The 18,406-nt window shown below is 45.2% G+C and overlaps 1 protein-coding gene across 1 annotated transcript in view; it reads right to left on the bottom strand.

Moving 5' to 3' along the window:
• The window catches only part of SDC2 (syndecan 2), a 58,456-nt gene extending 40,544 nt beyond the window's left edge, over positions 1 to 17,912 (bottom strand). Inside the window, exon 1 of the mRNA XM_065054057.1 lies at positions 17,507 to 17,912. Coding sequence (XP_064910129.1) covers positions 17,507 to 17,566 — 60 coding nt within the window. The 5' untranslated portion in view covers positions 17,567 to 17,912. The remainder of the gene's footprint in view (positions 1 to 17,506) is intronic.
• Positions 17,913 to 18,406: the final 494 nt, after the last annotated feature.

Raw genomic sequence — 18,406 nt, 5'->3', positions numbered from 1 at the left:
AAAAGTAAAGTCCCTAACTTGTTTTGATTCCCCAAGGCAATTCTGCAGCAAACCACCACTTAATGCATCAGCAAAATGCCACTTACCAATAATTTATTTTCCAAAGACGCAGCAGCATATTCCAAGCTGTTGTTTGAGGCTGGCCTGCTAGGACATCGCTGATCATGGTAAAATCAGTTAGACTTTGGGGTGGATTTTTTCTTTTGGTGAGTTTTTACCTACTCCATCGTTTCCTAACAAAGAAACCAATACAATTCTGACCAATTTGTTTTAGTTCCCCCTTGTCCTGCCTTTTTTCTCCCTTGTTACATACAATGGTTTCATATACACAGGGAGTTTTGGCCTCGCTATCAAAAAGCCATAATGCATACAGATGAATTATTGTTTTCCTGTTGTGTAGAAAATCCTGACACCTCTATCACAAACTCTACATGCATTTGCATGGCCCACAGTGTCCTAGAAAACAGCATCCATTGTACTCCCAGACTTGTCATCCTCCAATACTAAAGCTGAACCAGCAGTCCCAAATGGCCTAATGCTTTATTTTAGAACCGCCTTCCTCCTTGCCTCTCCACAAAGACTGTCTAGTCCTGAAAAAATACCTGTCGATTCTGGATGCTTAAGCTTCAGAGATGAGTATATTGACATTTAAAAGCAGATTTTAAAAAGAAAAATGTGTTCGGAAACTCAGCAGTGTGACATGCATAATATCCACCTAAATTCCCAAGGAGAAATCACAGCCCTGCTTGAGCAGATGATCCATTTCAATCCGCACTGTGCAGCAAACCAATTCACATGTCTAAGAGGATTTGTCCTGGAGAACTGGTCCCCTTCTCAGTGCTGGGAAGTGCAAGATACCCACATCACCATCCAAACTCGATGACAAGCACTGAAAAGGGACCTTCCAACCACAGGCAGAAAGCAGCAGGTGGGAAAGACATCGCTTAACGTAGAACTGTGCAGAGAAGGCAGGAGAGAGATGCCTGAGCAGGTAGCTGAAGCTGCCTCCTGGAGAACATAATTTATCAGGCATGAATGACTGATTTCTAGCAGCTAATAAATATTTATTAGGTAAAAGCTAAATAAGTCTTACTAGTTCATACAAAATGTTAGCTAATTTTCATCATGTAAGTAAGAGCTTTCTAATCATATGCACTGCAATGCACAACCCTTAACTTGGTTAATTTCTATGCTGAAAGCCCTCAATCATACAGATTTCCAAAGATAAACCAATAAAATACAGGTACTTTACTTCACACGAGTGTAACAAAGTAGTAGCTGATTTGCTGGTGTTGCAGTAAGAGCTAGAAATTTCTTATGTTATGCTGAATTATTGACATAACAGCCATATCTGTTTATGTATTTTCACATCAGATCAGATGTGAAATACCACAAGGGATATTTGTTTGCTTTTTTTCCCCTCCAAAATAGCCAGCTCAAACCTGCCACTCTGTCACACTTCTAGTCCAAGCGGTCCTCTGCTTTCACAAGAGATACACAAGAGCGCCTCTGCCTCCCCAGATCATCCTTCTGGAGTTCCACAAATAAATCCATCATTACCTTTGCACTCATCTCTCACAATGTTACTTGCAACACTATTGTGCTTTCCTGATGAAGCACCGGTTTGGAGAAGGTGAGCAGCCCAGTGACCGGTGAGATGATGCAACTCCTGGAACCTCTACTGGGAGTGACAATGCCAGGTATCTGCTCACTCTCCATCAGTGCTTCACTTGGCTCTTGGGCAGAGCACAGTGAGGAACTGACTGTAGGGACAGCCTCCATGTAATGAAAGAAAACCAAAAACCAACAAAAACAAAAGCAGAAGGGATCAAAAGTTACAGCAAGTGTGTTTTTTTGAGAATTCTTCTTCCTTTTCAGGGAAAGCTGCCTCTATCCCATTCATTGCTGCAGCCACTTCCAAGGGATGCATAATTTTATAAAATGCTGTTCATTGGTTGTGAGCAGTGACAGGATGATTTTCAGTATGTAAAGTCACACTGTGCCTCTTCTTCCCTCTTTCCCTATGCCTCCCTGTCTGACTTTCTCGATGCCCTCCACACTCACAAGAGATTAGCAGCTAAGCATTACTCTGTTCTCCTCTACCAAATTTTCAGCAGAGGAAAAATTTGACGTTTTTCATTAGTTGAGGACAGATCCCTCCACATCAGAAATACAAAATGCTCAAATACCTCTGTTAGCAACAGTTTAAACTGAGAGACAAAGAATGAACAGAAGCTGGCACTCAGCTACCTTTTCCTCCACAGAAAGTGCTGAGGCACCACTACTGGAGTTCTGGGGTACTTCATTCTGAACTTGAGCTAATTATACAAGAAATCAAATGTGTTTACTGTGCAGCAATGCTGACCTTTATTATAGAATTTAAAATGAAATATGAAAAAAAATACTTGGAATTGATATCTGTGGTGTTTCCATGACTGCCTGGAATTACGAATACGCTAAGGAGGGTATGATGGGACAGATCCATAGATGTTTTCAAAATTAGGCTCCTTACCAAAATACATATTTACTTGTTTGACCATGATGCTGCCAAAAGAGACAAACTGTCCTTTTGGAAAATGTCATCCATTTCACAACTTTCCCCAAAATACACTTTCTAGTGCTTTTGTGAACACCTCACCATACAAACATAAGCACAAAACCACAAGAAATCAAATGACGAGTCACAAACTGCCAGAGTTTCTTAATCATGAGTTTCTTCCCCTGGCATCAGAGAAAATAAATCCTGATCTGCTTGGCATGCCTGTATACTTTTAAATAAGCAGGAGGGCTGAAAGAAAGTCCCCCTTCATCTCCCAAACCCCAAGAGAAAATGAAGGAGTTCTTTCCAAAGCATGTACTCAATGACCATCCAGTGAAGCCTATTCATTTTGGTCAGGCTTCACAAGTTCTGTGCCACACCTAATGAACACACTGCCACCTTCTAATGCCTCTTATGCTGCCAGCAGGAGAGGATTAAAAATAATTGTGGAAAAAGAAAACAAAATAGGTCTAAAAAACTCTTATTGGAACACTTCTCCCTTTTATTTCCTTGGTGTGTGTTTGTTTTCCCTCAGAAGAATCTCTCACCTCATGCAAGAGGTCAGCCTTACAGTTACAGCCTCTACTTGCATTGTAAGGAAAAAAATACTCATGAATTTTCAAAATGGAGCCATGCAGGATTTCTGCTGCATGAGTGGGGACTTGGCACACTCTAGACATCCTCCTGCAAGGGTTCAGGTTAACCAGTCCCTCTGAGAAAGCCTGGATGCAGCAGTGGCTGTCGTGGCCTACATGGCTTAGTCTTCTGCTCATGGGAGATTTATTGGGGCACCTATTGCTCCTGATCTTCAAACAGTAAAAATCATGAGGTACAAAAGCTGTTTGTAAGATATTCATGCTTCCTCCCAACTGAGCAGTTTCTCCACTTCAAAATGCGTGTCTTCCAACATGGTCTCCAACACAGCACACGCTTCACCCCAGGTAGGTGTGACTGAGAAAAGATGAAAGGCTAAACTAGGTGCTTTGAAATCACCAAGCAGCTGCAAGCCAGGACATAAGGAGTTCGTTCTCTACCAATACCTTAACTCTCACCTCATTTCTTTGCCCAGACAGGAGTATCAGCGCCACTCCACACATGCTTACAACTCTGGAAACATTTCACATCATTGACCACAAATGAAGTGATACAGATGTGCTTTTCCATAAGCTGGAAAAGGCTCTGTGGCCAAGGAAAGGGGAGGTTTCCCATCATGCTGGCAGGCCAGTGGAACAGGATGGAACTCATGGTGGGGAAGGAGTCTCCTGCAAACCCTGTGGCTGGAGACTGCCCGCCTTTCCTCCTGCTGCAGCTCCACCTGCCTCGGGCTTGTACTGCCATCTCTTAAAATGCCCTCAGTGACACCCCTGCTGTATTTTATCAGATCTGTGCGAGGCAAGTTTAATCCAGATGATTTTCTCAGAGTCCTTTCACTCCTTGCTCTTGCCTTTCCTAACCAGAAAGGGGATGTGGCAGCTAAAGCTAGACTTTCCATACAGTGAGGGTCACCAATTAGAAGATTACTCCTGCCTTTCCCCTCTGCAATTTTTAAGTCTCTCATCCCTGCTGTTTTTACAGATTCAGGTTTCCTAGTTCAACCTCCCTTTTTCTGACACTGGCTGTTGCAGCAGACCCTTCTGCAGAGGCCTGGGAACAGAGCCCGCTGCCTGCAGGGAAACCAGAGCTTACAGCACCCAGACTGCTCCAGGAGCAAAGCTCTGCCCTCCCAAAAACTAAACCCAAAACTAGTTTAAAAAAAAGTACCAGAGGACAATTCCTAAAACTTTACCCACATTCCAACAGTAAAGTCCAGGACTAGTAACTTCATTTATATTATTCTTTCACATAAACCTGTTCCACATACATGCTTGCCCTTCATTTCTGCAAACAAACTGCACCCAAAACTCAGCAAGGCTTTTTTGTGTTTTTCTGTGGCTAAGACACTCACAGGAGGTTTTGTTTAAAAATAAAACAAAACCAACTTGTATTATTAGAAGGGTGACATAAATAGAGCTCGGAGAGGACTCTCATAGCCTGCTCCTCAAACATGCTTCTCCCAAACAGCACATCAAAGCTATTTCAAGTATCACCTGCCATTTTTCATTCCAGAGTATCTCAAAGTGTGTCAGCTTGAGTAGCCAAAGAAATAAATAGTTACTTAAGGGAAAGTGTAAGTACCTCAGAAGGGGTGGGAGGGAGCAAGGGTTGTGTTAGCAGGTTGCTCACCATGCAGGCTGCAGAGAAGCGAGCATCCAAACAGCAGCTGCTGAGCCACAGATAATCCCCTGGGCCCGCTGGAGCCCACCCTTGCTCTCCCCCCGGTGCCAGGGTCAGCACCTACAGCGGGTGCACAAGCACCCGGGGAGGAGCCGCTTCCCTCCCTGTGCCACTTGCCTTGGAAATGTTCATCAGCGCACACATACGCCCCTGCTCTCGGGGCAGCAATGCTCGACATTTTCCTCTCTGATATCCATGGAAAGAGATTAGCACTCCAGTGCTTCATTAGTCAACAGCGCTAAGTATTCCAGCTAACTTGTGGAAAGAGTAAAAGCACTGAGGTTAATGTATTTGGTGAGGCTCTGTCAAAGGGTTTGGGATATTTTGTTTCAGAATAGCATAAGGAAAGCAGCTGTCACCTTGATTACAGTGCCCTCAGTAACCTGATACTTCTCCAACTAATCCCAACTTCAGCCGGCTTCCCCTCCACTTGAGCTAGCACACTTACTGATCACTTAAACAGTCAAATGGTGATTTGTACAAAAGTAAGTTTTAAAGGGATGCTGTAGGGCAGAGGAGGAGCACCAGTTTCTTCAGCACTTTGCACCCACCATTCCCAACCTTCCCCGGTCTGAGAGGGGAATACAAAGGGTTTCAAGAAAACCTGAAGAGCAGAGAGAAATGCCAAGCTGCAAAGTTTGGCTCCACACACTCACTTTCCAAAAACCAAAGGGGATGAGGGATGTTGTGCTCAAATCATCCACATCTGCTTAATCACTTATTTCACGTGCTCCAGCACTGTCAAAATAGACACAGCTGACAAGTCAAAGATGGAGCTAATATCCCTGACACAGTGACTCTTTTCCACTACCCCAGACCAGTCAGCTCCAGGTTTGTCCTCGAATTATGGTCTGGCCAAATCATGCCAGCAGCCCAGCATCCCCTCCCCACTGACAGCTCCACCAGCACTTCGGTCACTCCCAACCATCTCCTCTCCGCTCCCTCTTCTGCCACAACCTGACTGAGCAGAAGGATTTCTAGGGGTGGCAAAAGGACCAGAGCAGGACTAGATTTTCCTCTACGTTTTCTTCTGCTCTTGGATCTTGTACTTGCAACATGCAAAGAGCAGTGCCAACGCTAACAGTTACCTGGCTTCCCTGACAGCACAAAAGTAGCAAGGAGGGGAAAGAAAAAAAAATATCAGCCTAATGAGGTTGGAAGCAAAAGAAATTGCAAAGAAAAAGAGCAAATAAATAACTTAAGATACAATTAAATGCATTATAGTTACTGCGTACTGCGCAGTATGGCTCAGAAATATTATTAGCACAAGTCAAAAAGCCACACTGACCAAAAAGTCATTTCTGATAGGAAACCAGCAGTGTTAGAGACCGCTGCAGTGATAATGGCATGAGAAAACCTACAAGTGACAAGTTAGACAGAATTTAAAAACCCTCAGCAGTTTAGGTTGCTCTGTTTGTTTTTACCTTCTGATAAAAACAGCCTACACCTACACAGACAATAACATGCAGCACTGCCCATCCCTGCAGTACACTCTATCATACCACCATTGAAAACCAGAAATCTTTCTTCCCCATTTTCTTTTGAAGACAAAAGCCCATTAAGACGTAATGTTGTTACATCTGCTTTGATTTATCCAAAGGAAAGTAAAAGCACTTAGGCTATATGCTTTAACTGATAAATTTACATAGCTCTGTGGACAACGTTTTATAATGTAATGATTTATTTCCCTGGAAAAGAAAGCAAACATTTCTTTATAAGCTGCTTCACAGCTCAGAGATGTTAACTGAAATAGGAATTCAGCATCACAAAAAGTCTTTACTCATACACTGAGAGCCAGTGCTGCACTTCAGGCTTTACAATTAGTCACAAAAAGACCCAGCAAATAAAAAAAAAAAGAAAAAAGTCTTAAGGAAAGCTAATTGACAACTGCAAAGTGCAGGCGAAGGGCCCGCCTCTGCTTAATGAAGGTCATTTCTGTTAAGCTGCATGCTATATTTACCACCTGGCTTGTAATGGCTGCTTTTATTCAAATGCTCAGTGGTAAAATATATGCACGTGTAGGGGGATGAAGGCTTTATCACTGAAACCTTCTGCAAGAAATTAAGGGAACGAGGAAGGCTTGCACACTTCTGCAGCAAAATTAGGTCAGGACGCCTTTGAACAGCTCCATCTGAAGGCTGTGCCAGACTTCAGATCAAATACTTTTTAGTGCATTAGACCCAATGGCTTAAGAGATGAACTTCTATACTGCTGATAATTATTACTGGTACTGTGCATTGCTGCCTCCCTCTCCACCTGTGGATAATTATAAATAGCCTACATTTTCCAGTCCCTGACATGCCACTCAGTTAACAGCGCTTCCAAAAAACATCTTTTATAACCATGGGTCACACATTTCAAATATGATGACCACATAACTCTGCACAGACTGGGAAATTATGACTTGCCCCACGCATACTCTTAATTAAATGCTCCCTGAATATACATATATGGTTAAATGGCATTAGTGTCATGGTAATTAATGATGTGAAGTGGGAAAGTGCCAAGCTGTCAATTCAAATGCAAACCTGTCTCTGCCCTCTGGTGCCTCCATAACCATGCAGCCAGGGAGCATCACTGCCACCAGCCCCATCACCTCCTGCCCTGCCAGAGCAAGGGCAGTCCCAGGGCTGACTCTCTCTTCCACACCAGCTCCTGCTCCTAGTGGGCTCCAACACTATCCCTGAATAAAGCATACTTCAGCAGCCAAGCTGGGAGGGCAAACGCAAAAGGGATGTCCCCAGATATATAAATCACCTCATTATACACCTCTTCCCCACACAGCCTGACTGCTCACATCTTGAGGAATGGGCAATAGAGGCCATCAGCCCCCACATCCAGTCATGTTTGTGTAAAATGTCACTAATAAAATCAGCTGTAAATTAACTACAATGATGCCCAAACCTCAAAACTGAATGCTTCAAGGAGTAAAAGAGAGTTATATAGCCAAAACAGTGTATCTGGGGTCAAATACACCTTTTATTGAGCTTAAAAGCACAACAGGACTGGCAGTAAGAAAGTCAAGGCATTAAGAATTTTAAGTCTTTAAGAACTTAGACTTTTCCTATTTTTTAAAGTTCTTAAACTTCACAGTTGAGTTCACTCTAGCAAGCTTGGCTGTTGAGGGGGTTGTTAAGACACACAGAAACATCCACCTCCAGTTTCCTGCTGCTCCCTGTTTTGCTCTCCTGTTAGGTGACACTGCTAATTGTACAGCTGCTACAGCTTGCTGCCGGGGACTGCTCTAAGGAGGTTTTCCAATTAGGTTAGCTGAATTAAATAACAAGAGAGAGAGAGATATCCCTAGGAAGCCACAGAGAAATCCCAAAAAACACTCTTGCTAATCCTCCCTTAGGATCCCTTCATCTCTGATCACCAATGCAGAAATGCCATGTGAACTATTCTACTTCACAGGAACTATGCCAGTGCTGACTGTCTACATAGCCACAACATTCACGACAAGAGATCCTACCTACTTTTTTGAGACTGACAGTGTCTGCCAGAAGAAGTTTTGTCCTCAGGTTCCTCAAGTCAAATACCTTTACACATGTGAACTAGTGGAGATAAGATCCTCAGATAATATGTGAAACAGCAAGAAATAATATGGTTAAAAAGCATCACAGAGACTCCTATACTATAGAAGCACAGCATTTTTTACCCCAAACTAAGATTTTTCTTATCATAACTTAAAGCTGCCTAATTCTTCCAGTACATATAAAGAAGGTCAGGAAGAAAAAAAAAATGATAGGCACATGACCTCAGCAGCATTACTGAATGTTCACAAGCCCAGAAGACTTCTTTAACCCACAAACAAGGTTCATCCTTCTCAAAAAAGTATTAGGAAACCTTCAACACTATTAAGTTTATCTGGTTTTTGGTGTATGACAATTTATGCCATCAGGCATAAAACTAATTGCAAGTGTCCGCCACAAGAGACCTACATCAAGACAGCAAGGGTGGGAGGATAAAATCAGGGAAGCAGCATTAGTGAAAGCACAAACCTCCGAACCAGACAAGGATAGAATAAGCTTTTCATGTTGTGAATCACAGCAAGCACAGGAACAAAAGGAAAGAAAGGTCATTTCCCCTTTCTAATGCCCTACAGTTACAAAATGGACAAGAACTGGCATTTTCAGCACAGCAATACTATTAAGAGTCCTGTCTCAAACCACTTAAGACCCAATGCTCTTGCATTATCAGGAGCTCAGAAGTTTCCTCCACCTAGCCAGCCCCAGCACAGTGGCACAGGCATACCTCTGCCTCCTCACCACAGCAGAAAGGCTACTTAGTACCCAGCCTGAGCAAAGATCGAGCCCCCCCGCCCCGAGCAGAACAGAGCCCTGCTGCTGGAGCTAAATGCCACCAGAAAGAAAAGCATTTCTGATATGCAACAGGACTGGAGACACAACCAGTCATACTTGACCTCAAGGTCCTGTCTCCTCCAGTAACTATTGCACCTGTGCACTTTAAGGAGCTGTTTTCAACAGGTGGCCATGGTACCTACCTCTCTCAGGCTCAAAGGCTGCACAGTCAGACCATTAAGAGGCAATGAAGTATCCAAATATTATTCAATATGTTGGAGATAAGGCTGTTCAATTATATCAATGTATCTTTTTATAGTCGGTTTTCAAGAGTTGCACCTTCTTGATCCCTCATACCATCCCTCCCCTCCACATCCCAAGGGATGCTCTGTGCTGCTCCGCAGGAAGGACTGCAGCTCCCACCATCAGAGCAGAAACCATCTCGCAGTTTGACACAGGGCTTCCTCACCCACCTCCTACTCACTGCCTCTCCCATTAGCACCTGTGGGACCTACAGAGGATCAAACCATACTTAGGCAAGAAAACTGTTACAAAATCACTGTATCAAATCACGAGTGAGGAAACAAGAGGAAAACCCTTTGTAAAGACCACCTTCTGTTTAAGGCTTTTTTCCTAGTAAGCATGGTCAGAGAGGCTGCTCTTCCCACACTAATTCAGGCCAGGACAACTACTGAGACAATTTTGAGAGTAATTTTGCTCTGTTTATTTAACTTGGAGTCCTCCTCATCTTCTGCAGGGCATTTCTTTTCCTGACACTTGAAAGACACACTGGCTTTCACGAAAGATACACACACAAAAGTATCTTAAATAAAAATATATGCAAAATAGAGATATATGTAGAATAGAGTTCTACATAAAATACACACATACACACAAAGTTTCAAAGATCTTCCAAGCTAGAACTGCAACAGCTGCAGAGAGCTCAGTGCTGAATGGTCTGTGGAAGACGGTCTCTAAGAACACGTAATTTCAAATGTACTCCAAGAACTTTTGTTTCATAGCACTTTAGATGTTACATAAAAAATCAGCCTTCAGAGATGAGAAATAATCAAAGAGGACATGACCGAAAAATCATAAGCAACCCCACCAAAGGCAAGAATTTAGGCACTTTAGTAACCTTCTTTATCTACCTCCAGTACCAGTCTTATTTCTTGTTCTACCATGGAGAAAGAGATTTGTGAGTTCCACAAGCTACAGGTGCTTAAGTCACTGATGATCCTAAGCATTAATCTTCTAACATTATGTGCTGCCACAGCAGTTCTTGAGAACATTTCACCTTCGTACAATGAGACTTAGGCAAGCCAGCTACTAACATACACAAACTTCACACACCCTGTCTGTGTATGCTTTCTCCTTGCTGCATAAACACTTCCATTCACTGTGCTTGCAGTGCCACCAGTGGCAAGTACCGAGTGCCCCTGAGCACCCAGCTGAGAGGAGATGCAGTCTCACAGCCAGGACAGAACCTGGATGTTCTGCAACCTTCCTTCCACAGAAAAATCAGAATCTTGCTTCTCAGCAACATTATTTTATGCACATCCTTGCTGCAGGAACTATACACTATTTTTACTTATGCAATGTCACAAATTTATATTCAACAGAAGCTCGATTTTCGGATGTCCCAATGATGGTGCATTTCCATTACCTTGACCTAGCTTCACCTTTCTGCTTTGCTTCCCTTGCAGGTTTCCATTTTAAATAATAAGAACACATTTTAAATAAGAAGAACACTATCAATGTCACCTGCATATAAGAATGTGGAACTGCACAACACTTGAAAGGGATTCGAAAGGAAAGACTTTGTGGAGGTTTCCGCCTGGTAATCAGTTTAAGTGACACACCAGTTCTGGGATCTCCCTATCCAGCGTGAGCATGGATAAACAACCCAGCAGTGGAAGAATCAGTCTCCTAGACATCTCTCTACAGCCTGCAAGATACACCACGTACTCTAACCCATTATTAGGCTTCCCCTGCAGACACCAGTCCAAAAAACAATCAAGACTCAGCTCTTAGAGACAAAAGAGATCAAGTGCATGGATCTTGGCTGGTCACAGCTGTGCCCTCCGGTGGCTGTGCCCAGCCTGCTGCTCCTGCAGATACTGCAGAGTCACTGGAATTAATGCAGCCCAAAGAAAGAAGAAAGCTTGCTTCTACTTGTATAACTCATGGAGAGATACAAGCAGACATACCAGAGAGGATCCTGGGGAAGGCAGGAGAGATGGAAGACCTAGTTAGGTTACTTATTCATGTGGCACCAAGCATATAACATTTTTTCTTCTCTCTTGAAACATCCTTAGTCTTGAGGCCACACCAGTCATGCACGCAGCTGCTCCCCAAGAAGTACTTCACCTCCCAGGCTGTATTCTTTAGCAGCACTGTTTCCTACAGCTCTGCAAGACCATTACAGTCACACTTCTGAAATACACTTTAAAAAATAAGGATGGGCCACTTCACACTGATCTGAAAGGTGACAAGTGACCTCCATTAGTGTGGAAGCACCTCCAGAGAAAATTATATTTTATTATGGTTAATCAAGCAGCAACAAAACATGTCTGACCACATAATATTTAAATACAGAGAATACATTCCAGTTGTTAATCACAAAGCTGGTTTCTGAATATTTTGATTCAGTTCCTGCATATACCACAGGCTGTTTGACCTTCTGCAAGTCTCTTTGTCTCCTTACCATTAATAAGAGTACAAAGTATGTATTTATCTTCACGCTCACAACTCAAACACAGGCAAACAGGTTTTTATTTGAACTTGCCCAAATCAGTTCACCTTTGGAACACAACAATTTAGCTTAGAAGGGAGATTTCTGAAGAAGGTGTTTATATATAAACCAAAAATAGTGATTTCAGATGGAGCGTCCAGCTCAGGCTTTAGTTAAGCACAGCTTATATGACACACTAATCGCCTATCTACAGACAAGGCCAAGTTCTGCAGATTCACCACCACCCTATCAGTCATTATTTCACTTTAAATGAACTCCCTGCTTGAGACATCAAAAAAAATAAATCATTTGTTCAATGCAAAAGTACTTGTTGCAAACAGTTGTTAAACACTGTTTTTTCTCCTACTGCAATCACTTTTCCAATTCTTTTGAGGATTACACATATTTTGTATTTCTGCCTAAATATCTAGTATGCTTTTGAAAGCATCCCTCAGGGCTGAGCTAATCAAGAAAACAACATACATACAGAGAACTGTCATTATTACAGGGTCAAACACTAATGCAGTCTTGACTCGAGAGATTGCAAATTATACTTCAATGTGAGAGAAATCTTGTTCCCAAATCACTGAATAGTGCCATGTAGCCTATGAATAAATAACTAGTCCTGAAAAGATTCTAGATAGCAGTTTATTATTGTCTTGTAAGCATGAACTGAAGATAACCAAACAAGCTGTTTGCAGAACAACCTGAAGTAATTCTCATGCTTGCTACAGTATGGAGAGAAAAGCAACTTGAATGCAGACCAAACTGCTTGCTCATGACTTGTGCATCTTCTCTCAAATGCGGCAGCACAGAGGGCATCTTTATGACTTACATTCAAGTAGAGTTTTACATGGGGCCTAGACTAAGCTTGCCAGTCTCAAACACCACATTTCTGTTAAAAAACATAGTCAGTCAAATCTATTCAGAAGACAAAAGAGTACTTTTCCACAACTAAACAAGAGCTCTTTGTTCAGCCACCGAGCCCTACTAAAGCCTGTAATTCTTTGCCATAAGGAAAATGTTTAAACTGGTCAATGGCAAAAGTCAATTTGGTGAGATAATGTAATTAATAAATGCCATCCATATGCCTCTGCTTCACGTTTTATAAAGACAATTGGCCATGAAGAGCAGGGCAAATGGAGAGCTCTGCAAACAAGTGCCTGCTCTGTGGAGAGCTCGGCTGCTACAGGGAGGAGGAACAAGCTCTTCTTCAGGCTCAGGATTCCCTGCCAGAATCTCATGTTCCCCACCAAGGATGGCAGGTAGCTCTCCACCATCCTCTCTGGGGACGTTACATTGCAGCTGTGTGTTTGAAATTGGGCTTTTCATAACTCACACCTCTCCTAGCCAAGAAATTATGCTTTGGCTTCTGCTAGTCAAGAAATTAGGCCTTGATCTGGCCATCCTGAGATTACACTTAAGATCAGGACCACAGAGACTGGGATCCATCAAAACTTCAAACAAATCTAAGGCTTATGGCTCATTCTCCAACGTCCACCATCTTTAACCCATTAGCTGCAGCAATTGCCTCAAACCTACCACAGAGGTATCATTTGCCCAAGAACCACAATCCCAGCACCCGACTTCAAACCCCAAGATATTTGTCTCAACTTGTTCCTGAAGAGGAGGCTCTCATCTACCTCCTCGATAAGGATCTAGAAAAAAACCTCAGAAAAAACATCTCTGCACTTTAGGCCTGAATATTAACTCAGTTCCAATGCAGACCTCGAGGCTAAGATATTAAAAAGAGAAACTGCTTCAGTGTTTGATCTCAGGTCAAGAATCATGTGTTTTTTAATTTTTAAAAGATAAGCTAACCTGGGAGGGAAACCTATTCCCAGAACGCGGCTCCTGAGAATATCCAGATAAGAGATGGCTTCATTGCAGTACCAGAATCATAACACCTGGGACTGGCAGCAAAACCCAGAGCTCTCCCAGATTTCCAGTGCACAGCAGTGCAGGCAGCTTTTGGATGGGAGCACCGAGATGTTCAACCAGAGCAAGGGAAGCAGCCATGGCAGATGCTGCTGGCCAATTCCAGGCACTGCCAAGCCACAGAAAGCAATGGACAGACATGTATCAATTCTACGGTGATAAAAAAAAGCTCACGTGAGTTGGGGAAGGGTGGAGATAAACCAAGACTAAAAAAGCTTCCTACCTTTCTTTGGAACTTACTTGGCAATACAGATTTAATATGCTTAGGAGAGACATGCACAGCATATAAATCTGAAATGCCACCTTCAGCCCTTCTTCTCTCTTCTCTTTTAATTACCGTTTCTGAAGTCTAGCTGGATTTTTCAAAAAATAACATTCTTCCTCTCCAACATCCTATTAATTTTCCAAATTCCAAAAGCAAAGTAACCATTAGAAGCAAATGCAGGAAAATTATAGCATCATGCTTCTAAAATACTAAATATTTCTGAAAAATATACAAATATTACCCTTGGATCATCCTTCAATAACTACATTTATGCCAACAAATCAGTGCTCAGACACTTACAGAAGAACCAGAAAGACCACCCAGTTGATGTCGATGCCCCAGTGCTCTATTTTACTGAACGACTTCCAACACAACCCCACACACTAATTGCTGATGTGAAGCAAAGTCTCCTCCAGACTCCAGAAACCCCACTGAGGAAGAAGAGAGCCATGACTGACCTCCTGGTAAGAGAACAGCACTTTAATGCTGTGGTACACAGGACAACCTGCTAGCCAGCAAAGCTTCACGACACAACCTTGGGTTTGCAGAGAGGATTAGAGCATCACACAAGCTCTGGAAAACCATTCGTCCCACTGCTGCAAACCAGGATGAAATGGAAAGGTTTATCAGTCTCTTCCAAATGGGAGCTGACAAGTACAGCTGGATACTTGGCACTGCTCTCTGGTGCTATTAAAATCAGCAAGAGCTGACTCTCACTGTCATCAGGTCCAGACCCAACCTTTTAAAAGGCACATCAGGCCCCTCACTTACAGAGTTTGCCTTTTCTTCCCAGCAGATTCATGTTGTTCTCTTTCCCTCTCCTAAAAGCAAACCAGGAAACCTTGAAGGTACCTAAAAAGCACATTTTTTGCCATTCAGCCAAGCCTGGGTGAATCCCCAATGTCCTTTCAGGCCCTTCAGGGTTACCAGATCCCACTCTAATCTGATGTCTCACCACACACTGCGCTGATGGCAGCAAACCACACTGCAAGCTCTGGCTGCCATCCACCAGCTTTGATGTGGGCAACACTTGCCACCATGCACAGGTTGGCACGAACGTGTTGGTCTCCCCTTCACCCTCTGCATTCCCACCATGTCCCCAAACGGCTGCTCCCCGAGGGGAGCTGGCACAGCGCACCAGAGGATGTCCATGGAGTGACAGCCCACATCAGGGTGCACAAAATGTGCACCCAGCATGGACAAACCACTCCCAGGTTTGGTGGCAGGTCTCATTTTCAGTACATTTTTAGGACAGCTCTGACATCTACTTGGCCCACCCCAATAAAGAGCCTTGTCAGCTACATGAAACAAACACAAGGAACTCCTTGCTTTAAGAAACAAAATCTCCCCATCTCCCCCTCCCTTGCTCAAAAAACTCCTGGATAATTTACTTCATCAGAAATTAGATTTTTACCTTCCAGTTTTGCCTAGATAATAACAATAAATAGCAGAATCAAACAACGGAGAATAAATTTGGAGTTAAAACCACCTGACAGTGCTTCGGAGAGCTACCAAGCATGTTTTTTTAAAGTATCCATATAAAATTCCTCTTATGATCAGGACATAGACAACAGATTTGGGATCTCTGTATTCCCAGAGATCAGTCTACAAAATCCCGCCCTAACAGAGCATGTATCTACTGCCAGACAGTGAAAGAGAAAAAAAAAAAAAAAAAAAAGAAAAGAAAAAAGAAAATAAAAGGATAAAAGGGAGGAGAAAAAAAAAAAGAAAGGAAAGAAAACTTCCCTTTACTTTTTCAGTCTCTCCACAATTTTCTGGCAGCAGCAAGGGAACTGCACCAGGGCCAGGCAGGTTCCCCGCACCTCACTCTGCCCCCTGCCCCCCAAACTGCACTGCCCTGGTACACCCCAACAACCCGCCTCATGTTGCTGCAGTGTGTTCATCCTACGGCAAAAAAACATAAAACTTAATGCTTTACTAATTACTGTGGCAGTTTAATAGTTAGCACACCATCAGAGAACTTCGTAATAACAGTATTTCTATAAAATTAAAGTATATTGTACCTCATTAGCCAAGGGTGTTTCTGCAGTGCAGTTATACTTAGTGGAAACAGGATTCAGAACTCTACACCTTTTTTTAATTAGTCGTTAAGAAAAGTGTTTTGCAATTGTATCCTTAGAAATCCTTAATGATGAGCCAGATTTCATGAAGGCTGTGTCTGGGCTAATTGATACAATAGCTAAACAACTTCAAAAGTTAACCCAAGCTAGTGACATTATTTAGTTCAGTGGAGCAGCTCATTTTAATTGGATTAAATTGTCATGGTTTTTTAATTTCATACCAAAACCTCAATTTATTATTTCCTAATATCTGCCCAAACACTGCAACCGTGTCATTTGTATGCCCCCTTCCTTCAAGATAATCTCAGATCCACCGATGGAAAAGACTAAAACCCTCTGGCCAGCCATCACCGGCTCCGTGCTGTGAAAGGGGAGTGCTTCGCCCGGAGAGTGGCTTTTCCAGAGGTACAAATCCCGGCAACCGAGTTAATTGCATTAAGCAGAGGTCCCCGGTTAGCAAACACACTTGTGGCTCGGAAAATGTGTAAACAGCGGCATTATCCCGAGCATCTCGCAGCAAGCCCGTAGGGGAAGGGCTGGTGGGGCCAGCGGCTGGCTGGGGCTTCGCGGAGCCGGCACCGAGCAGCGGCAAGCTTCACGGTCGGGACAGGCAGCTGGTCGGGAGGCGCGCAGCGCTGCGCACCCGATTAAGGGAAGCTGCAGGCAGCGCTACGTACTGAGGGCTTTGGGGGATCCTGAGCTGCGCAGCCAAGCGTAGTTAGAGCTTGTTTTGCTCTCTTTACCCACCAACCAGGGCGGGTTGATTTCACAGGGAGACCCTCCCGTCTCACCGTCCGCGGAGCCGGAGAGAGGCGGCGTTTTCCTCGGGCTGCCGCTCGAACACGGTGCGGCCCGGAGGCTCACAGCGTCGGGCCGAACTGGGTACAAAGCCCAGCGGGACACAGCGCCTCGAAGGCTCCTGGACCCAACTTGGCGTCGCCGCCGCCCCTCAGGGGCCTCAGGACCGCCAGGCAGCACCTCCCTCCTCCGGGGCAGCAGGAAAAGAGGCACAGGGGGGGCTCCAAGGCCAGCAGGCTGTCGGGTCGTCGCGACAAACTTCGGATGAGGCTCACCGGAGGGCAGCGGAGTGCTCTGCTTGGCTTCGTGGGTTTACTGGCTTTGGGGTTTTGGAGGGGGGTTTGTTTAGGGGTTTTGTGGGGGGCTGTCTGCTGTTTGCAAAGCGCTCAGCTATTAAGAAATACTCCCGCAAACCAGCTCACCGCACCGGCGGGCGGCGATGCCGCGGGGCAGGACCGGGACTGCGCGCTCCGCGGTCGGCAGACGGAGCCGAGGCGGCGGCCCCCGTCCCGTCCCGCCGCGCTCCGCGGGGCTACCGTACCCCCCGCCCCGACCCCTGCCCGCCCCGGCACTCACCGGCTGCCCAGAGGCGCAGGCCACGAAGCTGACGGTGAGCACTAGCCACACACCCCGCATTATTCCCGCGGAGCCGGCGAGGCGGCGGCGGCCGCCTAGGGCCGGGCACAAAGGAGAAACCGGGGGGCGGCAGCGCCCGAGGGGGCGCGGGGCAGGGCCGCGGGCGCCCTCCGCTCCGCCGCGCTCCTTCCGCTCCTCTCCGCGCTCCGCTCCGCCGCTGCCCGGCGGGCCCGGTGCTGCACGGCGCTGGGGCGCCCGGGCTATAGGTTGCGCGCTACCGGCTCTGCCACCCTCCCTCCGCCCCGAGTGCGCGGCGGCGGCGGCGCGGCTCCCAGTTAAACCCCGCAGAAATTCCTGCAGGATTACAACACAGATTGGCAGCTCCCCCAGCCAGTGGAAGGAGGCGGCGCGCCACCGCCGCCGGCTCTCGCCCCTCGCAAATTCAAGCAACTTTCCCCCTATCCGCCCTCCTCCTCCTCCGCCCCGGTCTCCCCTCTCTCGTCCTCCCCCCCGCCAGTGGAAAACATGAGCAGCGCCACGGGCTGACCGAGGGAGGGCTGGCCCGATATAAAAGCGGAGACGTAGAAGCGCTTCCTCTTTTCGAGGGGAGTCTGGCCGCTGCCGCGGGTCTTCAGGGCTCTGCCGCCGGATTTCACATCGCTGCTCTGCGTCTTCCTCCTGAGTTAGCCTGGGTGGCAGCATCAAGTGTTAGAAAAATCAGGACTGAGGGATGTTAAAAATCAGGCGTAAGGGGGGTGTCCCACAATGCCAGCCCATTTTGGATCCCCACTTGGCTTTCTGCCTCACGGTTTAATTTTTCGGACTTTTCTCCTTCAACAAGAAGACTGGAAACTTATAGGGGTGAGGGGGTGGCAAGTGAGAGAGGGCTGCAACCTGCAC

The sequence above is a fragment of the Columba livia genome, chromosome 2 (genome assembly GCF_036013475.1).
Source record: "Columba livia isolate bColLiv1 breed racing homer chromosome 2, bColLiv1.pat.W.v2, whole genome shotgun sequence".
NCBI lineage: Eukaryota > Metazoa > Chordata > Aves > Columbiformes > Columbidae > Columba > Columba livia.
Note: the sequence above shows the minus strand (reverse complement) of the source record. Positions and strands in the feature narration are given on the sequence as shown.